We start from the raw sequence: 25,898 nt of genomic DNA, 5'->3' as shown, positions 1-25,898 counted from the left end.
GACCATATGTGCATCATGGTAAATTAAGTTTTATGGTTAATATTTACTTTGGATTGTGTATTTGACATCACCATAATTTAAGTTATAGCTTCGCCCCTGTTGTACGGCAGGGTAGGCAGTCTCAATCTCTTGCTCTCCAATGGCTGTCACTGTTTGCTTGTTTAATGGAGTAAGCCATTGTCAACTTTTCTTTTATAGAATAATACTAACAATATAATTCAGGCATGGTTGCCAGCACTATGCTAAACTTAAGTTTGATAAGTTTATTTTTTTACATGCATTTGGTTATTGCCACATTTGTGGCTCGATATAGTATCTCTACTATAGATTTACTTTTCAAACACCTATTTTTCTAGCCAACATCTATCTAATTCTAGTGAAGAATTTCTTAGCCACAAGAAGTGTGGCATGCCATACTTTACCAAAGTAAGGTATGCAAAAAAGCATGGCGACCAACGAAATAACCCATTACAATTGTTGCAATAAATGTCAAGCTATCACCCATGCCGTGTTTAGTGGAAAGAGTTAGGATTCAATCGGTGGCCGCTCAAAAAAGAAGAAGAAAACAACAAAATAGGGTAGTTGGCAGGCTTGATGGCAGCAGCAAAGCAGGTAAGGCGAGGGCAGTTGGCGAGGATGTGCCAAGTTGCAAGTTTGTTAGTAGGCTTTTTGACAGGTTTCGTCTCGAAGCCTTATAAACAGTAGATCCATGATGGTGCCGCTAGCTACAATGGTAGAATGGAGCGACATCGTAGATGGTAGCCACAACCTCAAAACCATCAACTATGGCAAGTGAGGATCATGGACAATGGCGGAGCTTCATGCAGGCCAAAGAGGGGCATGCATGACCCTTCCTTGACTCCTTGCATTCCAAATTTGAAAATAAAACTTTGTTTCACCACTTAATTGCATACTAAGAAAATATCAAATTGAGCATTATTATTTTAGATTTGGCCAATCTATGTTTCTAGTCTAACCCCACCATTGGTCACAGAGGTGGTCACCAATAAGGTGTGGCAGGGGAAGCTACCAGTAGGACACGAGGAGGAAGAAAGCATTGTATTCGATGCTAAGTGTTACCGATGGAAATGGATTTTGATAACCATTCCTAGATATTGATATTTAATAGCAACTCGGTAGTATCTCTACTAGAGCTGTGCAATTTTGCAGTTAAGAATAACCCTCTTTAAGCAGTAGTATTTTGTCGTGAACAAGGAGTGGGATGAATAAAAAAGAAATGAACCGTCTCTTATGAAATTTCATGTTTCTAAACAAGCCTAGTTGACATGAAACAATTGCTTTTGGTAATACCTCCCATTTCACCTGGAGTCAAACATGAAATTTTCATTAGCACTTTTTTTCTACATATAATTTATCAGAACTATTTATTTGTATTGAGATTTATATTGTAGAGATAGTAAAAAATAATCATAAAATAAGTGAGAAAAATTAATGAATGAGATTATATCAGATAAGAGAGATGATCGAAATAAAGAAACGCGTGACAAGTTCACGTGAAATTGCATTTAACAGGTAGGCGGTCTCGGTTCCTGATCTCCCATGGCAGCCACTGTTTGCTTGTTTAATGAAGTAAGCTATTGTCAACTTTCCTTCTATATAATAATAATCGTAACAATATAATTCAGGCATGGCTGGCGAATCAACTGGGCGCAGCGTAACTGGGTGACATCACCGTATGCGAGCGCAGTGGTGGGACACGTGAAGTCGCGCACCTGACAGAAGCCGCTGCGTCACCCGCCCTGTGGCAGGCCTCGCTGATGCGGTCCTCCTCCGTCACCGTACCGGAAGAGCATCTATCATGGTAGCCCCCGATCCTCTGCGCCAGGAACCGTGCCACCGGTGTGCCTCCCCTTCATCTTTTCCCTCCTCTGCGCAGAAACAGTGGCCAATACAATGGCACCATATATGCTGTCAAGACAAGTATGCTTGTGTTAATGGTCTGAATTAGTTCTTCTTTTTCATTTAAGTTTGATGAGGATTTAATAATTAATAATTTATTAGAAATATTAATTCGATATATATAGGCCGAAAGCGGCTTATAGTCAATAAAGCTTCCCCTTATCGCCTAATCGAAAAGGAGGCCGCATATCGCATCCTTCAGTTCGACAGAGAACGAAAAAGAGAGATGGTGCACCTAAATCGGACCACTTAACACCGCAAAAGACATCACCCGTTGTCAGCCAGGGAAGGCCTTTCAACGAATTTAATGCTACAAGGACAAGCAATAAACCAGTCATCATCTGCCAGCCGTGAAATGTCATAAAGCCGACAACCGTGCCACATCACGCCGGATTCGTGTACCACACAGCCATGATCTATGGTCCGTTCGGACACGTGCTACACGCACAACTTTAGCAGGAATACTTTCTTGTTTAATCTTTTTTCATACCTGCCTGGTGTACGAGCGGAGCGGAGCGGAGCGGAGCACAGTTCAGTCGCGGATTTCTTTAAATTAAAGATGAATAAAGATGCCTCCATGGCAACCTCGGCATCACGACAATTTGCATCACACCACGGTGGTTTTGCTAATGGTTCACTATCTGAAGAGAGAAGACAGGCACATACATGCACAGGAATAGATGTGTGCAGTGCAGGGCACGTTTTCCCTCGCTTCAGCTTCACGCCCTCATTATCTAGAGATTTCTTGTGACCAAATCAAAAAAATGCAGGGGCTAACCTACTGTTTACGGCACATAGCCCATCAGGGGAGGGGGGGTATTTGAGCTAGTAACAGCAATTCTTTGGCATCCCAACATCAGCGCGTGAGATTACAAGGCACTTCTGAGGCCTATCATGCAAAGGATCTAGGCAGAGCTGAATAGAGTAACAATGTACACTTCAGTCCCGGATTGCATTCCGGGTAACATACCTGCGAAACCGCTGATTTCTGATCACGAGAGATGAATGCATTGCTGTGCTATAATTCTTTGCATCCCCTTTCTACCATGGAACACTGCGAATCTAGTTACTTCCTAACAAAAATCGTCCTTTTCCCTTCATCAGTTACAGCAGGTCCAGCACAGCCGAAGGGCATGCAAAAGGCTGCCTCTAAGCCATGGTCACCGTGCAGCATCGCGCTGCCTTTTGGAAGACCGTGGTGCTGAACTCCCAGGTCCAGAATTGCGAAAAGGACGCTGTAATTGATCAAATCTACCAACAGAGGGCCTGGATGACCCAGTATGCCCTGAAGCACCCCCTGGATGGTTAGATGGCTTCTGGAAAGGAGGTGCATTGTGTGGTTTCTCAGCTAACAAAGACATGAGGAAACCACCAGGTGTGATATAACCAACTCTCGTTCCCTGGGAGAATCTGCTAGCTTCCGCCGAATTCTGATTCGAACCTCGGTTCATTGAAAGATCATTGGACGGAACCATAGCAGGCAAGCCATCATATGAAAGGATGCATGCGATAGCATACATCGATGCTCCAAGAGCGGGAGGGAGGACATCTTGTGGATATTTCACCTGTAGAAAACACCTTTTATCAGAAAAGCATGAAAAGTAACAAAAGTCATGTGGCTCAACAGTTTGAAGGGATCAATAATCGTGTATAATTGAGACAATATGGTCCACACTCCACAGGCTTTATCCAAACGAGTTCATGGAATCAGGATGAACCGTGAGAAGAAAAAAACAGCACATTGAAGATTCATCAGTATTTATTTTTCTTCCTGTGTACACCAATTTTTTTGCGCTGGTGAAAACTGACAAAATATTATAAAAAACTATGTGGAACCGAAGGGGAAAAAAGGATGCAGAATGAATTGTATGTTAAGTTTGCTGGTGTGCCTGACAGGTCATCATGGCATCTTTCATTAAAATAAAGCAAAACATATAACACAGAACAAAGAACAAGCTATATACATGATTAAATAAAAAATGCAGTAGCCAAGGCACAATCATCTTACTTTGAAAAGAATAGCGGATGCTAGACGCTCTCTTAAGCAGTATATTTGAGCAACATCCAGAGCCATAGCGTCAAATCGGAGCCACCGATCAACAACTGAAACAGTGTTATCAGGAGAAGACATAATCTCCTCTTTATGATGTACCAAACGTCTTTCTCAGATTCATCCTCACTGGAATCTTCCTCCTCTTCATCACTATCATCAGGTGGAGCAACAACCATTTCTGTAGCAAGCAGAATTAAAGGATATGACCCAACGACTGAACAGTTTTTAATGTACATTCCACCATCGCCTCGGGTGATCTCATCGTATATCAGAAGTGGATTCCCAGAAGGTTTACTAAATGATAGGCTAAAGTTACAGGAATGTGGATGTAGACGAACTTTGACACCACTAGATGTTTCCACGACTGCTTTTCTAGCATTTTTGCGAGGAGGAAGCAATCTGCCAATCTCTCAACCATTGGGTAAGCACCAGCCATAAGAACAGCACGCATGATACCTAACATGGTTGCAAGTTAAGTGCAGTTGAACAGTTCAAATTTAAAGGTACAAAACACAATTTGTGAAGGGAGGTTGACAAGGTTTCGGTTACAACTTGGCATATAAATCTGTGAAGTGGTAAACATAATTTCATAACAAAATAAAGGTACAAGATGTTTTCTTCATGAATTAATACTAAAAAAGAAACAGAAATAATGAAAGAAATGAAGCTGGAAAAATCTGTAATGCACTGAACTTCTAATTGACATATGTAATGACTTTTAGCTCAGTTAAGTTATAATATCCATCTTTCAAGAACTGAAAAGAACATGAGATCATATCTGAATATACTAACTTGGCATATATATCTTTGGTGCTAACTGTGACATTCTCTTATTCAACTACTTTATGCATGATGCGTGTGTAAATTGTAAATCCCTGATAAAAACTATACAGGGGAATATTCCCACATACAGGCACTAGAAAGAACTACATTTTCTATGCAAACCCCATGCAGTTACCTTGCAAGAATGTACACTTCTCAAGGGAACAATTTCCTAGAGATATGGCAAAACAGAACACTTACTGCTTAGTGTTTCACACGATTTAACATGTATATGGTTCACACACCAAAATGGGAAAAAAATCAAAGGAATCCAAGCATACAATTTTTCAGAGCTCATATTTTTAAGGAAACCTGAGTACCTGGATCTTTAGAGTTTAAGCTGCAGGCAGATGTATCTGCAGGAACAAACCCTCTTTGCGACAGTTCGTTCTGAAGCTGTCTCATGCTTGATAACATATTCATGATGTTTGAAGAGACGAAATACTTTGCACAAAACTGAGATTCTTGGCCCGTCTTTGGCATGTCTCCAACAGTCGAATGCTGCCACAACAGTGAGCTGATCACTGAATCCACCATACAATGAAGCAAGCTCAACTTTCACTGCGGCTGCTCTTTTTCTTTCATCTGGAGCCATTGGAAGGATGAACGGATCTCTATAATCCACTGCACATGCCAATATTAATGCAGGATCCAGGCAGTTCATTAATATAGCAAACAGGAGCATCTTGGTTGTGGATGGATGGACCGGCAGGGAACCCAGCTTTTCTCCTAAATCTGTTAGTTGTTCATCTTGTGCTAAAGCACCAAGATCCTGAAGTATAGTAATAGCATTCCTTACAGTTTCTGGAATTGGAGGGTCCAAGGTTTTTTTCAGAAAATCTGCTATTCTGCAGTTTGAATCAAGCAGTTTGACCTGCACCATGAAGATTGGATTAACGGACAGCTGTCAGTAACTAACCATTACTCTAATTGCAGCTTAGTGAAATAATGCATGATGTTCTTTTCATTACGCATTAGGGACAAAATAAATATCAGCTAGCATTGTACCTGCAAACAAAGTTCCTCGATGGCAATTCTTTTTATTTCAGGAATTTGGTAATCTGGCAATGATGCTGCTCTAAACCTTGAGTAAAGATGATAGCAAGTTCCTGGCTGACAACGACCAGCCGCCCTTCACGCTGTCTTGCACTAGCTTTCGAAACCCAGGAAGCATGAAGTATTGAAGTGTGGACACATTATTGTATGGATCATAGTTTTTCTCTTTCATTCTCCCACTATCTATGACAAACACAACATCATCAATTGTCACAGCAGTCTCTGCAATATTGGTTGAGATAATAATTTTATGAACACATGCAGGTGGACGTTTGAAAACCTTTTTCTGCTCTGAAGATGGGATCATGGAATGAAGTGATACCACAAGAAATTTCGAAGAATCCCAAAAGAATGGAGAAGCAAGTAACCTTTCCCGTGTTTGATTTATATCTTCCCACCCAGGAAGAAATACCAGGATAGCTCCTTCATTGGAATCCAAACAAATATTTCCAGGCAACCGTTCTATTAACACAGTATCAATGTGCTCTGGATTTATAGTTGCCAGGTACTTATTAAGCAGCTCATGATCTTCAGATGATTTTGCTGAACTACACTCCATATGTTTACTGATTACTTCACAAACCTCTTGTTGATTCTCTTGCTGTGCCCAATCTAATGCAGATTTTCCATCATGATCCTGTGCTGAACAATCCACACCAAACGATAAAAGCATACAGACATCCCCAAGCTGACCCTTTGCGGCAAAAACCATTAAAGGTGTTACACCAGTCTCTGAATGCTGGGAGTTGTAGATTACCAGGTTCCGCTCTGCAGAAATAAGCTCAAGGAGAGGATCCAATTCATCATTGACCAAAGCCAGGTAAATTGAATCATCCATTAAGCTTTTGAAATCGTCGGTTAAAACACTGCTCTGTTTCAGATCACTGGTTGTAGGATTAAGACAATTGTCGCCAACAGATTGCAGAATAGAAAGCACATCCTCCAAATAGAAAGTTTTCACCTGAGGGAAAAGAAGTTGTAACTTGTCAACAAAGATATCAGATGGTTTAAGATATTCAATATGAGAGTATTTACTAACAGCATAGGTAAACCCAGGGACTTGAATGACTGGGCATCCATTGAAGTATTGTGAAAACCGCTCAGCATCAATTGTTGCACTCATTAGTACCTGTTAAATACATTAGTGAATACTTTTGTGACCGAAACATACTCGGGTCAAATATTTTAAACATGCAGGTCATCCTATGAACTAGAAAGGAGTTGGACTTTAACACGCCACTCAAATAATCATAGTATTAAAAACTCCAACCAGTGTCAATGATGTATTAATGTGATAAATTAGTGATGCCGTAACATCAATCTACCAAACCAGGAATTCCCAGTTTAGAAACCCTTAAGCAGCCAATAAACAGTTGCCTTTACAACAAAGCATCTTTTATGTTTCGGAATGATGGCTGAAAAACAAGAACTGAATTACAAACGAAGATTCTGCTCACCATGCGAAGATGAGGATACACTGGCAACAAATCTCTGCATAACATTGTTTTGAGAAAGGTATTAGTAGGTTATTGTAACAGCCCAAATTTCCATTTTCCAAAAATTAAGCGCATGGAGAAATAAAATAAAATAAATCAAATAAAATTGGCTTAGATTTAATTTTGTTAGATTCTTGCGCGGTTTGCTTGTTTTTTTTTTTCCTTTTAGATTGTTTAGAGTCCTCTGGCTTTTTTTTTTGTCTCTTGGTGTTTATTTGCCTTGTTTTATTTTTGCGAGTAGACGTCGACATCCCGGAGGAGCTTGAAAGAGTTCAAGATCAAGTGTTCGAAGACCCCGCTGAGCACCAAGAAGGCAAGTTGTCCTTGACGCATTTTGTACCTAATTTTATAAATGTTTTGTTTCCAAAATTGCATGCTATAATACTGTTTGGAATGCCAAAGATAGGATCTACTTTAGAATTACATATCATCCTTGTCACCAGATAATTGAGGTTTTATGGAAAGGGTATATTTGCTTAGACATGCTTTGGGATTTTTGGGAACTATATAGTTGTTAAACTGAAATGTGATAATGATATTATGCAACTGAAATAAAAATGGTGATATTTTTTTTAGCAACCTGGAATTAAGACTTGAGCAAGAGGACGGTCGAGATCGGTGCGGTGTGCATGATGTGGGTGGTAGTCCTACTCAAGTCATAAGGACCAGTTAGTGGAGCAACAATTCAGAGTTAACAGTACAACCACAAGCCTGATATAGACGGGCCTAACTGATTAATTTGCTTTACTCTCAGCATGGTGTAGACTATTTGGTGGTATGGGAAATGAAAGTGTACTTACTAGGATCCGTAAGGCGCAAGAAGGGACTTCCGGAGTGGAGGGTGTACTCCCCCGATGGTGAAACCTCAGCGGGTAGACACATGTTAAGAGAGGCTTTGTAAAGGCTTTGCAATGGATTTCTAGCGCATACCTCGGAAGTGCGGAAGAGCTATCTGTCGACCAACGGATACTCGACAAAACAGGAAAACAAATCTTGTGGGTAAAGTGTACAATCTCTGCAATGTAAAATTGATTAATCAGTTGTGCTCGTGGTTATGAGCAGCAAGGAACCCTCACATGATTAGAAACAACTTGGTGGTCTGATTTGATCAATCACGGTGGTGGGAACCGTGGTTGAGATGGTGGGAACTCTTGGTTTGGTCAGGTGGTTGAAATCTGAGGTTAGATCAAGATGGTGGGAAACTGGGAATCTCGAGTCTACGAATTATTGTTCATTTAATTTAATTACTCGCTTTCGAATTACAGTTTCACCTAAATTGTTCTTTTATGCAAATACACCCCTGTTGCCGTATTCTTGTGATAAGCCCCATTTGCATATTTACCACAACTTGCGGAGTGCAAGACGTACTCACACTTGCCTAAAACAATGTTGTTCGGTTAGGAAGGAATATGAAGATTATCCAGAAGGTGGTGCTTTCTAGGGTGTGTTCTCCGTTGATTGCTACTTTCTAGGATGTGTTCTCCGTCGATTGCTAGTGAAGTCACCTGGAAGATTAAAGACTACACTTAGTACCGCTGCAGTGTTTATTTTTCTTTAGACCCTTGGGGTCATTGAGGTAATAAAGTTAATATTGTAATAAGATATATTGCTCTGTTATTACACTTGTGACGTCACTATATGCATGTAACTTGATCCTAACATACATACAGCCGCATTTGGTTTGGTCTTAAAGCCGGGTATGACAGTTATTATGTGCATGTGCACTTTTAGCAACAAGCATACAAAATGAGTTTTTTCATAATACCTTAGAATGTTCAGCATGAAATCAGAAAACCTATCCCTTTTCGTGGATTTCATCCTAGAGACAGTAAAAATGATTATTATCTCATACCACTTACCATATTGAACAATACATAACCCAACAACATTACAACAATAGAGTAACCGCAAATCTATGCTAAACTAGTTCAATAGAATTAATAAAAAAGTTAAAGACATTGTGAGCAAAATTTCAAAGAGTGCATGGAAATTAGCAATCCACATGCTCGAACCATGAACTAGGATATATTATATCATCTTTTTGTGGCTCTCGTTGGGTTTCATCAAAAGCCTACCCAACATGCTTGGGACAAAAGGCTTTGTTGTTGTTATTGTTGCTGCAGCATTTTGTGCAAAACATTCGGTTTTGCCCGCAATGATCTTGGAACATTTGCAATGAATGAGAGAAAGTGTAAAAAATACGTATTTCAGAAAAGGCAATCATGGCCAAATTATATGGAAGCTCGAAATTGATAAGCATAAATTTCTATTCCCATCATAAAACAAAAGGGATTTTTTCCATAGAACGGTTCACAATTAATTTAAGCAGGATTTGTCCCAAATTAACAAAGTGGACACAAAATCATAATCATATACGCTGTGATTTTTTGAAGGGCATTAAAAGAGCACAAAACAAATACTAAATTGGATCTAAAGTCGCAGAAGCATTGACATTGGAAAAGATCTCTTATGAGCCATAACGATGGCTACGCCTATCAAATTACTACATACCAGTTGGTAAAAATTATGTGCAATACACTCGATTTCAAAAGAAATACTCCCTCTCTTTCAATATAGATGTCATTGAGGACATTAGCACGGTCACGAATGCACTGCTTTACCATTACTTTTCCAATTATATGCTCTTGAAATTTGTAAATAATAATCATATGAAAGTACTTTTTGTAACAAATCTATTAGTACCATTTCCATGTGAAAATTCCAAATATTTCTGTGTTTATGGGTACAGTTTAGAAGTTTGATAGCATGCTTTCTAAAAAAGACAGTTGGAAGGGAGTACAAACTACTGAAAATCGAATTACATGTGATAACATGTGTAAACACAATTGAAAATTTTAGTATAAAGCATTACCACAATGATGTGTGTTATTCCCAAAATCGCAGCATCTAGCGAGCGCTTTGGATTTTGTACTTTTGAGGTGTTAGTTCCTCTTCCTATCAATAGTCTCAAAAGAACGCCATTTGTGCGGAACATGATTGACGAATTCTTCCCTCCTTTTGACTCCAAATGTATCTAAATGGAAACACACAATAGTATAAGCCAAAAAGAAAGAACATTTTGAAATATAGTGCACAATTATGAGCACAATAGGTGCGGAAACATATAAATTCAGGAAAGGGAAACTGGATGTAAAAAGTAAAGTCCCAAACAGCATGGCAAGAAGTCAAATGAAGAAAAATTATCCACAAAAAAAGTATATACTTCCTATGATTCAAAACGCATGACCATGGAAGGCTGGAAGAACTTCTATTATAGGAACATTCATTCCTCTTTTGAATTCTCGATCTAAGTTGACATTCCACAGCAACCATAAACTGGCCTTAAATAGAGACTCAACCTAGAAATACATCATACAAAATTATAATATTTTGTTAATACCTTATATCCAACTGTGTCACCAACAGCCTCTCCTCTTTCAGCAGAGATTCGCTCAGCAACTGGATAGCACACATAACAGAGCATAACTTATTGGCAACCAGAAGATAACAAACATAAAAGCAATATGTCATAATGTGTGTGCCAAACATACCTGAAATAGCTGATATCTGACGTGATTGAGTGCATATGATCATACACGATTCACGCTTGCCCCAAATATGATCCAAGATGTATTGAGGAACCTATATAAGAACAATATGGCTTGTTAGCCAAATAAACGAAAATATCGTTCCCACACCACCAAATAATAATCAAAGCAATTCAGTTCGCACAATTCCATATGTACTACGAGAAGTCCATTAAACTTTTCTGGAATCAGTCTACTTGAATAGAGATGTCAGTAATGTAAATAGCACATAGCAACTTTGATATCAAGCACAGAAAGTTAGAAGAAATAACGAAATCCATTACTTCATGCCTCTGACGAGATATGTTACATACACGAAGGACCTAAAGACTGTTTCTTGTATAACATTGCATGCACGCAGAGACAGAAAAAGAAACTTTCTAGTTTCTATACATAGACACACCATTCAAGTAGACCGCCTAGGTTTGATTCCTCTTCGACGTGAATTTGGTGCCTATTTCGTCTTATTTACAATGCCACCTAGTTCCTCCTAGGTTGGTCAAGTTTTTTTTATATACATAAATATCGTTCTAGTTTCTACGCATAGATAACTTTCTACTTTCTATGCATAGACACACCATTCGAGTGATCAATATATTTGCTTCCTTGATAAGATTCTTAGACACTGGCTCAAGCACACAAAGTGCATTTTGTTGATATAACAACAAGAATAGCAATGGCTTGCATCAATAAACCAACAAAAATTAACAAGCAGAATTGATAATAGAAAAAAAATACATCGATAAACATCTGAATTTAATGCAGGAATGAATAGTGAGATTGATCTATACAAGAACTGTTTCGTGATAAAAAAAAATAGCACATAAAATTTAAATGGAGGCAAATCTGTTTGTTTTTTTACCGCAGCCTGTTTCACCAGAAATAAGAACTACCTGGCAGGAAATATAGGAGGATCAAATTGCCATCAGTTGATGATCAAAGAAATCTTCCGGAGAGTTGACAAGTGTATAATGCATGAAGGAAAAATAACAAAGATCAGGAAAGTGATGAATAATTTCCTGAATAGATGCCCTCCAATTTTTTGCTCGGTAGCCAGCATCACATGAATTGAAGATGTGATCTAGCAAATGTTAGGAATTTCCTGTACGTTTGTATGAATATGTCATGTCTAGACTCTAGAGTATCTTCATGTTAGCTTTACCCCCCCAACTGGGGGGAGACAAAATCCAGCACCCACTTCAATGTTTAATCCATGTATCATGCTGAAGCTAAGATAAAGCTTCATTTCAAGTTGGACTACCTCTTTTACTATTTTTGCAATATTGCACATTTACATACATATAACTTTTAAATGTGACAAAGCTTTGGAGCAAAAAACAATACCTGGTGGTTTTCCAAAGTCGAAGAGATGAGATCCTTGAAGGATGAAATAGGAAGTTTGGATCTGTCTTCCATGATCTGTATACAAGTAAAACCTTCAGCTATAAATAAAATTACCTCATATGACTGATAAGAAGCAGCAACAAACTAATTGGAGTTATTTATAAATGCAAAGAAAGAAAGATAATATTATCTAGACAGAATATACAACCTTCCTCAACTGTGTGGATCCATTCATTTTAGAGGCAAGCATCTCGACTTTATTCGCTATATCAAGTTTGCGCATTGCTGGCCTGGAAAAGGCACTATCTGGTTTCCATTTAATGTTTGCAGCCTTATCACTAGAATTCCTGACAGCATCACCATTTAAATCAGCATCATCAGGAGGATAATGCGTAAATAACTCCTGCAAAACATGTCTTGCTTCTTCAGAAAATCCAAGGTGGCTAGGGCCTTCCTCCATATCAAGCCCCTGCTTCTGTTTACTTTTATGAACAGAAAGGCATCGCCGTTCCCCATACCTGTAGGTAACAAATAGAATTCAGAATAACCACCAAATATACCAAGTAACTTTCATACTGCAAATATAACATCAGGATGACAGAATAGAAAGATGCATCAAGCACAGCCATAGGTTCCTTAGAACTCTTCACTGAAATAACTATGCAGAATGAATTCTAGTTATCTTGCTCACCCAGAGCTTTTGGATATCATGCCCATTTTTCTAGACATCTCATGGATTGCAGCTCACTCTTGTTTGGATATATCAGATTCAAATGTGTACACTGCAAGTTAAAATTGTCTAGGTATCACTTTTTCAGTTCACAGCATAACACCAAGGAAGAGACCAGTAGTCCATGAGGCATTGATATAATATAGATCAATGACGACAATATAGGGGTGGCCCTGTGGTAAAACTGAAGTTAGGGCCAACACATGAAAAAAGAAAGCCGTTGATATAAGATGTAATTATTAGTTTATTACTACCTTACCCACCTTTTCACGCTTGACTACAATTCTATCACCATTAACTTACTAAACAATTAATTCCCCAAAAAGGGCCCGGAGCATGCGCTCACTTTGCACCCACTAATCATAATCCACAGCCACTTTACAATGGAGAGACGTTTGCAAAGCAATTTTACTTTACTGATCTAGGAGGTGTACAATTACTTCAAAACAATCTTGACTAACAGTTGCAAGTTGTAACTCAATGGAAAATACTTTTCAATTAATTTTTAGGTCACGTGATAACATTCTTTCTACAACCTAAGAAAGGCAGCATTTCAGAAAGACTCTTGGGTCGTAGTCTTATGCACACTCTTCAAATTAGAGAAATTCTGTATCATGCAATCCAAGCAACACAACCTAATCCACAGGTATGAATGGAAAAGCTACAGTACACACAATGAATGCGCCATTTAGTGGATGGTCAAACCTAAGAAAACATTTAAATTTTGCGTGAACATGAATTCAGATTAGCCACACATGAACAAAGGTCCAAATAGCATGTAATTGCAATTGTGAAACACGTGTTGATAAAACACGATGTCGATGAGAAATACTATTATTCTTCCCTCATTATAACAAGGATCAGGCGATCAGCTGTCAAGCTAAATACAACAGTGGTACTGGTGATCAGTGCACCACAAAACTAGCAAAGTTACTCACGACGCAGGTTGCAACCCAAAAGCACTAATGACTAAATACGGACCGCAGAATAAGAATTGCCCTACTTTAGTGGGGTAAAAAATATAGCAAGAGAAAGGATCAAATGGCGCAAAAATGGGCAGGGCCTGAGCTCAAATTGCCAGAAACCCTAGCTCCCACGGCGCGAGGCCCCCGGAGCAGCGCATCCGCGCCCCTAAAACTCGCTCGAAGGCCCCCCAAATCGCGGCTCCAAAGTGCAAAAACATCCACCAAAGTGAAAAGGAAGCGAATGATTCGAACCCTGGGCGTCGGAGGCGCGGAAGTCCTCGAGCACCTTGGAGACGCGCACCAGCGTCGCCTCCCTCATGCTGCCGCCGCCGCCGCTTCCTCCTGCGGCGCCCCCGGCCGCAGCGTCCTTCCCCTTCCGCCCCATCCCTTCTTGCTCCTCGTAGTCATCGACGCGAGGTTGGCACGGTTCACAAATGCGACGGTAACCGCCAAAAATCGCGATTACGTCCGTCCGGTTTCAGAAAACCAACGGTAACCGAATTTAAATTTAAAAAATTCGAAATAATTAAAAAAATAAAAAAAAACTTTTAAAAAACTAGATATAATTCTAAGACTTTCTGTGAAATTTTTTTTAAAAAATAATGTCGTTTGTATTATATTGGAGGAAATTTGAAAAAAATTGAAGCGTGCGGCTCAATTATTAACTCATATTAAAAAAAGTGTAACATAAAAACACATATTTTTCTTGTGTAAAACGTATTTTAAGAGAATCTTTAAAATTAATTTTATTTTATTTAGAGTTTTATTAATTTCTCTATAATTTTTATAAAGTTCACAAGCATAAAGTGAATATGGTAAAAAACAACATTGTAATTAATTTTTTCATGTCTACTATTATTTTTTCTATATAAATCATAGTATAAATAAGCTAATGAAAGTAATTTCATTAATTTTTAAGGTGTGATGGGTCAGTTATGAATTAATCTAGTCGCAACACATTTACACAATCATGCATGTTACAATAACTAATTTATGAGTTCATGTATTTTTAAAAGACATAGGATCATGTAAAAAGACTAAAAAATTATTTTCATGATTTTTGGATTAGCAAAGAGTAAACTATACATTTAACTTGGTTTAACAAATACAATTTCTCACAGAAAATTTTGAACTTTTTTATGAGTATAAATACTTTTATCATGTATCATGTCACAAGAAAACCAACAAAATTTGTTTCACTTGATTTGAAGCTAAGATGAATTAGTTATTGAATTTAGAAGATTGAGATAATTTTTGGGTTTTTTTTTAGCTTCACTGAAAATCGAGAAAATCGCTCGATAAATCGAAAAAACTGAGTAGTTCCGAGAAAACCGAGCGGTTACCGACAATACGAAAAATTCGAGAAAACCGCTCGATCGTGATTTTTTTTTTCCAAATTTTAAATTTTGCCAAATAAATTTTCTCCAATTTTTTTTTAAATTTTTGACCGGTAACTACAGTTATCACGAATTTTCAATACCGAGCTCCGGTCGGTAACTTTAACTCTGGAGGTGGGCGCGGTGGCTTGGCGGGTGGGACGCTCCGGGTTTGGTCCTGGCCTTCGCGCGTCGCGGCGGTCGCCTGGTTGCCGCTGCGCTGTTGCGGTGCACCAAGGAAAACCTAGAGCGAGACGGCGGTGCTGCCTTGCGGGGGAGCGGGCGGCGCAGGAGGTTTGGATGGACGGGTACTGCTGACATGTGGCCCATCATGGCCGGTGAGAGTTGGACGGAGCGCGGGGGCGGTGGAACCGTGTGGAAGCGGGCCATGTGCGAACTCGCGAGTTCCAGGCTTACAAGGCCCAGGCAACCATGGAATGGACGGGGGATCTTACAACGCTCCAAGGAATATTCGATTCGCATCGCATCGTATCGGAAGGACATCTGACGTGGCGGTTGACACATAAGCCAACTCTCAGGGCCCTGCGTGTCATCACCGGACTTGGCGTTGGATTGGCTCTTGTGCAATACTGATGGCTTGGCGTTGCTGATGGCTCACCGGTTGTCCAGCCACCTTCGGCGAACTCCACAAGGACGCCGCCGTGGCACTGAACAGCGGAGACATTACCCCGAGTTCAATGGCATCATCCGACAAAACTGGCACTACATCGTATTTAGAATTGTCAGAACGATAAAATTTGCAATTTCTGCAGAGCAGTAAAGTACAAGCTAGGAACTCGGCGGCACACTTGCGTCCAAAAATGTACAACTTGCTTATTACTGCAATCTTATTTTGTATGGCTTCATTAATCGATCGATAATTTACAAAGGTAGCCAGTATTCAAGTGCCATACAACAACAATTTTCATGTTAACGCAGTAAGTAGCAATAGGCAAGAAACTCTTGCCACCTGTAAGCTTTTGTCATCTCCATTATCATCGTAAACTAGTACTAACAACCATCCGTCGTATAGCTCTGAAAAATAAAAAGCCTCCAGCTCTTCCGGCACTCAGAGAGTGAAGTAAACCGGCGGCGGATGGACCATCTCCATCTTCGATCTCGTGACATTCCCAGTGAGCACGCTCTCGGACGTGGCCTCCTCGGCCTGGAACGGCTGCACCTGGGCGATCCTCTCTGGGATCGCCTGGCCGCCCTCCACGCGAGCAAGAACCTCATAGTGTGCTCTCAGCTTCTTGGGCTTCGTCTTCCACTCCGGGAAGTCAGACCAGTTCACTTCACCTTCAGTGAGCCTCTTCTCCACCGTGAATGCCATCTTGACATAGGTTTGTGCCGAGGCCCGCCCCTTCAACAGCTTGAAGGTCCCCTTCTCGCCTGCCTTCTTTCCCAGGACCGAGGCCAACAGCTCCTCGAACCCCTGCAGGCTGCCATCTGAGCCGTTAAGTGACAAGAGAGGCCACAATCCAGTGTTGTGTGGCTCATGCTCGTCGTCAGTGACAGCCGGGATCGCACGTGAGGAGAGCTCCACTTGGCCTGGGGCCAACCGTTTGAGCTTGAGCTTGTCATTGGGAGACATCGAAGGAGTCGACGACAGGGAGGTTGGACCCTCGATGCGAAGAGAGAGCAGGGGTTTTTTGTTAGACCGGGCTGCACCACGTAGGGCTTGTGCAATGGATAGTAGGCTTGACAGGCGGCCCTTGTAAGTGGTACGGTTGAGAGGAAGCGGTAGTTCAAGTGGCAACCGGAGGCTCACAGCCCTGGCACCCTTCACTGTTACCACTGCACCATCAGACAGAACAACTTTCTTCAGGGTTCCAGCGTCCACATCATGCTGCAGAGGAACCAAGCATTAGAATTTAATACTAGCTATGGTAGAACATCATATAAAAACATACACATAGCAAATTAGTATTAGCTATGAACTTAGTCCTACCTCCCTAGCTTAGCTTTTGCTATGTTAGTCGGAACACTTCTATCCACTTCGCTGGATTCTGATCTGGTTGTAAGAACTACTATTATCCGTTATCTGATAATGGAAAAGGAGATCTCCCCATGTTCGAAAAGAAGGCAAAGTAGTAACCAACAAGAATAATTTATTCTTCGTCAGATTAAACACTTTCTTTATATACTATTTCATGCTTAACTATGCCAGGTATCTAAATGGCTGATCTTATATGAAGCCTAGGCAGCAGAGGGTGTTTACGCTCATTAGCATGCATGCATAGAATCCATATTTTCAGCATATAGGAATCAAAGAAACTATGTCTAGCAAAATGAGTTTACAAAAAGGTAAGATTTTCTTTCTCGCATGAATATTTAGCGTTGCTTACATGCAGAGCTCAGTTTAGGAACACATGGCTCCTTTATAGTGAGATTTACTAACATCATTTATGTGAGGAGTGCATAATGAAGAAGCTTAATAAAATAATAGGGTCTTCACCCACTAATGCAACCTGCTGGCTCACACAAATTAGTTGGGAAGAAAGCCTCAATATGTATTGGGTCTGACAATTCAAGAACAAGATTGCATTTATCACAAACAAAGGATTCAAATAGTACTTTTACAATCCAAGAATTATAAACACATAAGGCACTTCGATTCCTTCTTCTCACATATCCCAAAGGCCATAATCGCAAGTTTGTTTGTTACGTGTAAGTAACTCATCAACTCGACTTTACTTGCATTATGCACTTGAAAATCATCAGGTAACAAAATTTTTTCTGGAATACGCAGGAGAACTGCGTATCATTGCATTAAGAAGAAGACAAAGGCCGAAAAAAGGCCAAAACAAAACACACACCACACACACACTCTAGGAGGAAAAAGTACAAAAGCGCCCGTTCAGAAATTGGACGGCCAACCCACAAAGACATCAACCTACTAACCCCCAGGTCGAGTAGCGACCATGGCACTTAGATCTTTGGCGCCTGCCAACATCCAGAAGGCAGCTTCCTCCTTAGCAAGGAGAAGCGCCCTGTCTATTCTAGGCGAGGCACCATTAAACACTATATCATTCCTTATTTTCCAAAGGATCCAAGCCCCCAACACGACCAAAGAATTAAAGCCGCGCCTAGTTTCTTTGGTGAATGTGATACTTGTTTGTTGCCACCAGTCAAAAAAACTCCCTGAGTCTGCTGCATTATACAAGGTAAGCTGATGAAGCAATCTCGCTATTTTATGAAACCAATTTCAATTCAACTCAGAAACAGGTATAAAAGAAATTGTCCGGTATAGTTGACAGCAGCAACATGTGACAGAGACCTAAGTTCTGATCTGCAATCTCTATCCCCTGAAAGCAGCCACAACTTTACTACATGAGACGAAGAAACAAGTAAATTAGCTATGTTACCTGACCTCGAGTCCAACTTTGATTATTTAGCTAAGAGAAAACAAATGCGAAATTTAAGGTCTGCCTCCTTACTTCACCTCAATTCCGATGCTTGAGAGGAAGAAAAATACAACTCTTATATTGATTTCCTCTCAAGGGTTCCATTTCAATGTCTTACACAAATCAAGATTCAATATTTCTCACTGTCTCCCGATCCCATCCTCAATTTGAATTTCAATGCTTGAGCTAAAGAGTAGCATGATTTGAGTGAGAACGCCTACCACTTCGCTTTCAAACCCTTTCACAGTTCACAATCAAATATCCAGTATATGAAAACATAACAAAAGCATTACAAATCATGCACAGGTTGGGGAAGCGGAGGAAAAGAACTTCAGCACTTACCGGCAAGGCTAGCCTGACGTCATCGCCATCCTGGATCCAGAGCTCCATGGGCCCGGCGAGTTGGAAGGGCGGTAGAGTCGGCTCGACGACGCTCCCCCTCCCTCCTCGCCGGATCTCGGCGAGCGCCGTGTCGTCTGCGTCGGCCTGGGAGCGGAAGATGGGGAGATCGACGAAGTCCCACCGAGTAACGTCCTCAAGGAGGCGCACCGGCAGGACCTTCCTCCCGACCTCGATGTCGAACTCGTACGCCACCGCCTGTCCCACCAGCGCGTCCCGCACGTCGAACCCGGACACCTTGAGCCCCTCCGCCTGGAACCCCAGCCCCTTCACGATCGCGTCCCTCAGGTCCTGCGCGGATCAAAGCCGCATCGCATTTGATCCGTATCCAATCAGATCAAGGGCTAAACGAATTGGAGCGAGAGAGAAATTTCGCCTGCACTCACCGAGATGGCCTTGGAGACGGGGGGGCTGGGCGCCGCCAGGGCGCCCGCCGGGCCGACCGCGAGGAACAGCGAGAGCGGCAGCAAGAGGAGTCGCCATCGAGCTCGAGCGGCCATGGCTGCTCCTACCCTTCACTCCTGTCGATTCAACCGAATTATTTCCCCCTTTTCTGCTGTTCCTTCTGCGCGACGAAGAGACGGAGGGGGAAGACGAGTTGGATTTGCTACGGCCTTATTTTTTGCCTCGAAAAATTCGACGCTGCGAATTCGGAAATCTCTGGAGAAGGATGACGCGTGGGACCGGGAAGCTTGTGGGGCCCGTCGGGACGCTACGTGACTAGTACACGTGTAGCGGACCAATGAGGAGCGAGCAAAGGATTGCGTTGCGTGGGCGGTGGACGAGGCGGGTACAGTTGGACTGTCGGAGCGCTTCATGGTCACCGTTGGGCCTGGGCACCGCCCTCCGTGTCGTGTCAGGCACACTGCACGTGCTCAGCCATTTCAGATTAGCGACCGGAGCGCCGGTCGCCGCAAGGCTCGTCGTCACGCCTCGGGAATCAGGACCCGGATCCTCTGATTTCACCTGGTTAAGTCGGAGGCATAAAGTAGTATATGAGACACGTTATAACAATTCGTAGTTAAACACTATTCATATAGCACCAAGTTTCATTTATAGAAGTATTTTCTTTGAAGTTAGAGGATCCAATTCCAAGAATCAAGGATTTCGGGTTGGCTGATCTCGGTTCACCATCGTCTTTTACATTCTTCGAATTTAGGATCGCTTCAAACTTTTGATCGTTGTGAAAGTTTATGTTGTTTCTACCTAAAATTGCTAAGTTCTAAGGGCATCTACAATGGAGTAGTTTTTCAACTGCTACAGTAGCAGCACAGGGATGCGGTGGATTCTCTGCGCTCAGAAAGTGCTCCAGCAGTTTTGGCTGCGATAGTGATGCGGGAGCGGCAGATTTACAGGAGACGAACGGCAAATTTGCCGGAGATGACAACACTGTTTATAGTGTATACATTTGGATCTAAAGATAGATGAATAGTAATAAAAAGAAGTAAATAGGGTAGTTATTGGAGATAAAAAAAAATAGAGAGTGCTATAATAATATTAGAGGATATTATAATAATATTATAAAAAATTAATTTTTAAAGTATCTATTAGAGATGATCTAAACATAGCTACCCTTCTCTCGCAGCTAATGTTGTATTGCCAACCAATGCACTTAATTGCCTGATAGAGCTACACCGGGGACATAGCACCACCCTAAACGTAGGTTTCAACAAGGGCTATCTTTGTAGCCTCTAGGCATCTGTCCACTACTGTTTCATCTAAAGACATATAGGCTATGTTTGTTTTTTTTATTTTGATTATATATTCTAACTTAAAAGTAAAAGAAAAAGTAAACAGTCACAATATAAAGATAATTCTCATAATCAACAAGCTTGTTTGCATGTATTACAAAGTCTCATAATTTACGATCTAATATGAATGAGCTTTTACGGATTATATAAAATAGATTGAATTTCTCACGATCTGAAAAAAAAATCCTTAGGCATCTATTTGGTCATCTATATTTATATTTATAATAATCTAAAAACACGAAACCATGTGCGGTAAAGTTCATCTATATTTATATTTACAATACGACGGCACGCCTATATCGGCCGAACCTACGGAGAAATGGAAGCTGGCGGCCCAGAATCGAAGCATTTCTCCTGTGCCTCGAATGATCTCGTATGCAACAATTAATTGGTCCAGCTGGAGCCTGTAAAGGGATTTTTTTACTATTATATTTTTAAAATAGAAATATCTGCTATATATACTACTTACAAAGCATAGTGCCTTCTTCACACGATTTGCCTCTCCATGCCCTGATAGGTGGACCCTCCTCAATCCCGATCCTGTGCCCCTGTCCTTAGCCCTAGCAGCTATCTCCCTTGTGTCACGTCTCAAATTTTATAATTGTGTGATTAAGCTTAATTATATATCATTAGCATCATAATTATTTTTGAGATAAATTATTTTGACACACTAAAGCACTTTGTTTGAAATTAATTAGATGAAAGAAAAAAATTCAGGAGAGAAAAGAATTAAAGTCATAGTTAAAACGGACATCTTTCTCTCAAACATGTAGTACCCACCCAGCCCCACACCTCCTCCACTCCAAAGGGGCAGACCCTACCTGCCCACTCTCTCTCCTCCTCACTCTCCCTCATGTCCCCACCCGAGCTCCCTCTCACTCCCCTCTCAAGCACTCTCTCCATTTCTTCCAAAATCCGAACTCAAGTGAAGAATTAGAGGTATACATGTGGTACTATTGTATTCTAGAGCTCATAAGCTACTCATCCATCCAATTCATTTTCGTTTTCTCGAAAAATTCGAACCGAATTTGATGTTTTTTGGTGTTCTTGGTTGAAGCACAAGGAACACCAGAGTTCTTCGATTTCCCTCTATTTCCTCCACTTCCCGACGTTCACCCAACTCCACAAGCATCTTGAGTAAGTCTCTTAGGCTCCCCATGGCAAGAATTCATGATATGGTTGATCGATTTTGAGTTTTAGAAAACTTCATGAGTTTTTGAGGTTTTGGACCAAAATGAGGATTTAGATGAGATTTGAGTTAGGAATCGAGTTGCTAGGTTGATGAGTGAATTCTAGACTCCATAAACCGTCTCAAACATGTTCCTCTTTAGTTGGAAAAGATCGCAATTCGATTTGGCAAATTTTTCCTCAAAATTAGAGAAGTTCTGGGCAGTGCGGATAGTCCGCACAAATGCGGAGGTTCCGCATCAAAGTGCAGAAGCACTTTCTGTGAAATTGACAATTTGAATTGTATTCAAGATTTTCTTAAGATTAAGCTACAAAGTTAGTCTAGAACTCTTGGTATGGTATATGCGCAGGAGTATGTAGCATATATTCAAGTTTGGGGTTAAATCAATCGACGAATCGTCAAAACACATTTTCAGCCCAAGTCCGGATAGTCTGGAGTTTGCCTGAGTTGCGCAGTGTCCGAATGTTTCGTATATTTTTGCAGATAGTCTGCATATGTCCAGAGGTTCCGCACTTACGGCAACTTTTCAAATTGGTTTGAGTCCCAATTTTGCTCTAGCTCTTATCTTTGCGCTTTTAACATGTTTTGAGCATCTTATGGCATGCATTGTTGCATTTCATCTATATTCATGGTATTGCACGCTTTATTCTTTTTAGAGAACGCCGAACCGACGATCCCAACGAGCGAGGGCGATCCGGAGGTACCCCACCTTTGTGAGCCAGTGCGTTAAGGCAAGCAACTAACATATTTCACCCATGTCAAATTTGGAAGTCTCAATTGATAAATATGCTTATGTATGTATACATGTGTCGGGTACCCTTGGGTAGAACCTATGTCAATTACATCTTTCTACCTTGGTCAATTGTTCAAGTAATTTTCTTGTAGCCTAGAGATGGTGTTATGCCTAGGTACGAGTACGATATACATGCTTAGCAATGCTTAGATCTTTCGGTAGAAGTCGAACGACGATGTGCAATTTGGTGCGAGTGTAATATTAACTGATAATCTGGTTGCTTCTTTACACTATTGTATTTCGGTAAAATCTCATTGAATAACTGATTCACCACGAAATTGTGTCTTGTAAATATGTAAATGACATACTATCGGTGTATCAGGAACCGGGGGTCCCTGAGTCCCGAGGCTAGGCCAGTCATCCGCCACGTGTCGCCATCCCGCGAGGTCCCTCCTGCGGGGTGAGGAAAGTTCAAGTCCCGGGAGAATGTGCTCGGGGCCACAGTCCGTGGCTCCCAAGCACCCCAGTTCCCCGATGATCCGCGGAGTTTAAGTACCGGGAAGAAAGTGCTCGGGGAGGTGCCCGGTCACCCCCGAGCGCCCTAGTCCCCCGACGATCAAAAGAGCCAAGTTCCGGGAGAGAATGCTCGGGACTGCGTGTGGCAGCTCCCGAGCGCTCGGTTCCCCGAGGATCCGCGTAAGAGTGCTCGGGAGAGAGTGCTCGGGGCTGCACGTGGCAGCCCCCGAGCCCTCAGTTCCCCGAAGGATCGGGCAAGAGTGCTCAGGAGAGAGTGCTCGGGGCTGTACGTGGCAGCCCCCGAGCACTCGGTTCCCCGAAGGTTCATGCAAGAGTGCTCGGGGAGGTGAATAGTACCCCCGAGTACCCGGTACCCCGAGGACAAGGATAGGCAATCTCGGGAGAGAGTGCTCGGGGAGGTGAACAGTACCCCCGAGCACTCGGTGCCCCGACGACTCAGAAAGACCCCCGAGGCACTCGCCGATGGGGTGTCAATCAGTCAGAGGTCCGAGGCCGCATTTAATGAGCGTGCGTGGCCTGACATCCCCAACTGCTCCCGCCGCAATGTCAGTTCCTGCCATATTTTGGCAGAGAGGCTTGGGGCTATTAATTGCACGGGTCCCGTCCCGTATCATCCGGTGTGTCTCGGGATAACATCGCCAGGATCAAGGCGTTCCGTCTGCCGCCTTGCTGTGGCAGAGGAACAAGACAGGGCGGGCACGCCGGGTTGCTCTGCGGCTGCCCGGTGGGCCCTCTCTACGACGCCCGTTGCCAGGGCGTTTATGGTGACAGGTGACCGGGCGTGCGCCGCGTTTTCCACCCCCCGGTCACTTCACCCAGAAGAAATGATGACGCCTTTCCCAGTCGTGGCGTCTTGGAACTAGTGCCTCCTCTTTCCCGTTCGGGGCATGTCGCAGCCGGCGAGTGCTTAAAAGAGCCGGCAGCACAGAAGAGAAGGATGGACCCAACAAGCCATCGATACAAGGCCAAGAAATCGAGGAAGAGCAAGAGACCGCAAGCATCGAATACAGAAGCACCAAGAACCGAACCATAGACCAACTCAAGGCACAGTCCCTGCCCAAGAACAAGGAGCCTCAAGCTCTTAGTTAGACAAATATTTTTGTAACCAGCAACATCCTTGAGGGGCTTCCTCAGGACAGTTATTACATCCATACAGGAGTAGGGTATTACGCCCCCGTACGGCCCGAACCTATCTAAATTCCGGTGCATTTACTTCTCTTTGCACTAGATCGTCACCCCCACCACCGGCCGTTGCATTTACTCTCATTCATTTCTCCGACGAACTTATTCAGGATCATCCCCCGGCCGAATCTCTAAAAAGGGGTCTCTCGGGATCGCTGCGACAGGAGTTAATCCTCCGATACATACCCTTTGTCATCCTTTTGCAATCTGCTTATATATTGATGCCAATCGCACATCAGTTGTTTATGGGTTTGAAATATACCACGTAAAAATTTTCTCCCAGACTACCGTAAAATTTTCAAAAAAAAAAATGGGTTCAATTACATCGCTGCTAGAAGTTCTTCTCTAGTGGCATGAGGTGAGCACTTCAACAACTCAAGTCCCAGAAACATCAATGCTGTTGTGCTGCACGAGGTAGAATGAAGATCTTCTTGTTTTTTTTTGAAGGAAATGAAGATCTTCTTGTTGATCAGATAGTACTAAGGCCCTGTTTGTTTCCTGCTTCTGGTTCTGTTTCTGCTACTAGCAGAAGCCAAAAGTCACAAGCCAGAACAAACGGGGTTCTGAAGAAGTTAAGCCAGAAGCCTTCTTCTGAGGAAAATGAACTAAAGCTGAGAAACTCGCTGAGATATGCTTTTCTGAGAAGCTATGTGCTAAGAAGCCAAAAATTTATTGTAGAAGCCAACAACATATTTCCAAAAGCAGCTTTTCAGATAGGTCAAAAGCACAGTTTTTCAGAAAAGCTCAAAAGCAGAAGCTCAAAAGCAGAAGCTCAAACAAACATGCCCTAATTTTGCTCCTGCATCTGCCGTATCAATAATACTGCCTGTAATCAGGTCATGCATTGGTTTGCCACAAGTTATTATGTACTCCCTCCGATTCCAATTTTATTGTCGTTGGAGGCTTGGACCCTTTGCATCTGAATTCTTGACGTTTTGGCCTCCCGCCGGTCACTTTGGTTTTTTTTACCCTTGCATGCATGCAAATCGCATTTACTCTAGCAGCGCCAACTAGCGAGCTCCCGAGGCACTGCTTTAAATAAGAACTGCTTGCTTCCCGGTGCTGCCGGCCGAGGCCCCTCACGCGAGCTCCTGGCCGAGGCACCTCTCGCCGCTCGCCGCTGCTCACCGCTCACCGTTGCCCTTACTCCCCGGCGTAGCTTGCTCCCTGGTGTTGCTTGCTCCTCGGCGCCATGGCGCAGGACGACGACGTGACGATTGATGTCACCAAGCAGCTCGCGTAGTAGGATGAGATGATCGGCGACATCGTGGAGCACCTTGCGGAGGAGGTCGACACCACCAGCGTCATGGAGCAGCTCGCGCTGGAGTGCGATCGCTGCGGCCGAGTCCAC

At 42.2% G+C, this 25,898-nt stretch overlaps 1 protein-coding gene and 1 pseudogene across 1 annotated transcript; both read right to left on the bottom strand.

The window, feature by feature from the left end:
• Positions 1 to 2,812: 2,812 nt before the first annotated feature.
• On the bottom strand, positions 2,813 to 14,394 carry LOC133921573 (DExH-box ATP-dependent RNA helicase DExH6-like; annotated as a pseudogene).
• A 1,685-nt stretch (positions 14,395 to 16,079) lies between these two features.
• LOC133921565 (protein TUNICAMYCIN INDUCED 1-like) lies at positions 16,080 to 19,794 on the bottom strand. Its single transcript, XM_062366503.1, has 3 exons — positions 19,542 to 19,794; positions 19,099 to 19,446; positions 16,080 to 17,198 (listed from the first exon to the last, which is right to left on the bottom strand). The coding sequence occupies exons 1-3, from the start codon at positions 19,653 to 19,655 to the stop codon at positions 16,419 to 16,421; spliced, it is 1,242 nt and encodes a 413-aa protein (XP_062222487.1). The 5' UTR covers positions 19,656 to 19,794; the 3' UTR covers positions 16,080 to 16,418.
• Positions 19,795 to 25,898: the final 6,104 nt, after the last annotated feature.

Source organism: Phragmites australis, chromosome 1 (assembly GCF_958298935.1).
Source record: "Phragmites australis chromosome 1, lpPhrAust1.1, whole genome shotgun sequence".
Classification (NCBI taxonomy): Eukaryota; Viridiplantae; Streptophyta; class Magnoliopsida; order Poales; family Poaceae; genus Phragmites; species Phragmites australis.
The sequence above is the reverse complement of the archived record's forward strand: the minus strand, read 5'-3'. Positions and strand labels throughout refer to the sequence as shown.

What these genes read in the sequence shown, in the direction of transcription:
- LOC133921565 (XM_062366503.1), bottom strand. Translation starts at nt 19,655, where the DNA reads ATGGCCGCTCGAGCTCGATGGCGACTCCTCTTGCTGCCGCTCTCGCTG. An exon ending in CCGTCTCCAAGGCCATCTCG is followed by an intron (nt 19,447 to 19,541) that starts GTGAGTGCAGGC and finishes TGATCCGCGCAG; the next exon opens with GACCTGAGGGACGCGATCGT. An exon ending in ACGTCAGGCTAGCCTTGCCG is followed by an intron (nt 17,199 to 19,098) that starts GTAAGTGCTGAA and finishes GTTCCTCTGCAG; the next exon opens with CATGATGTGGACGCTGGAAC.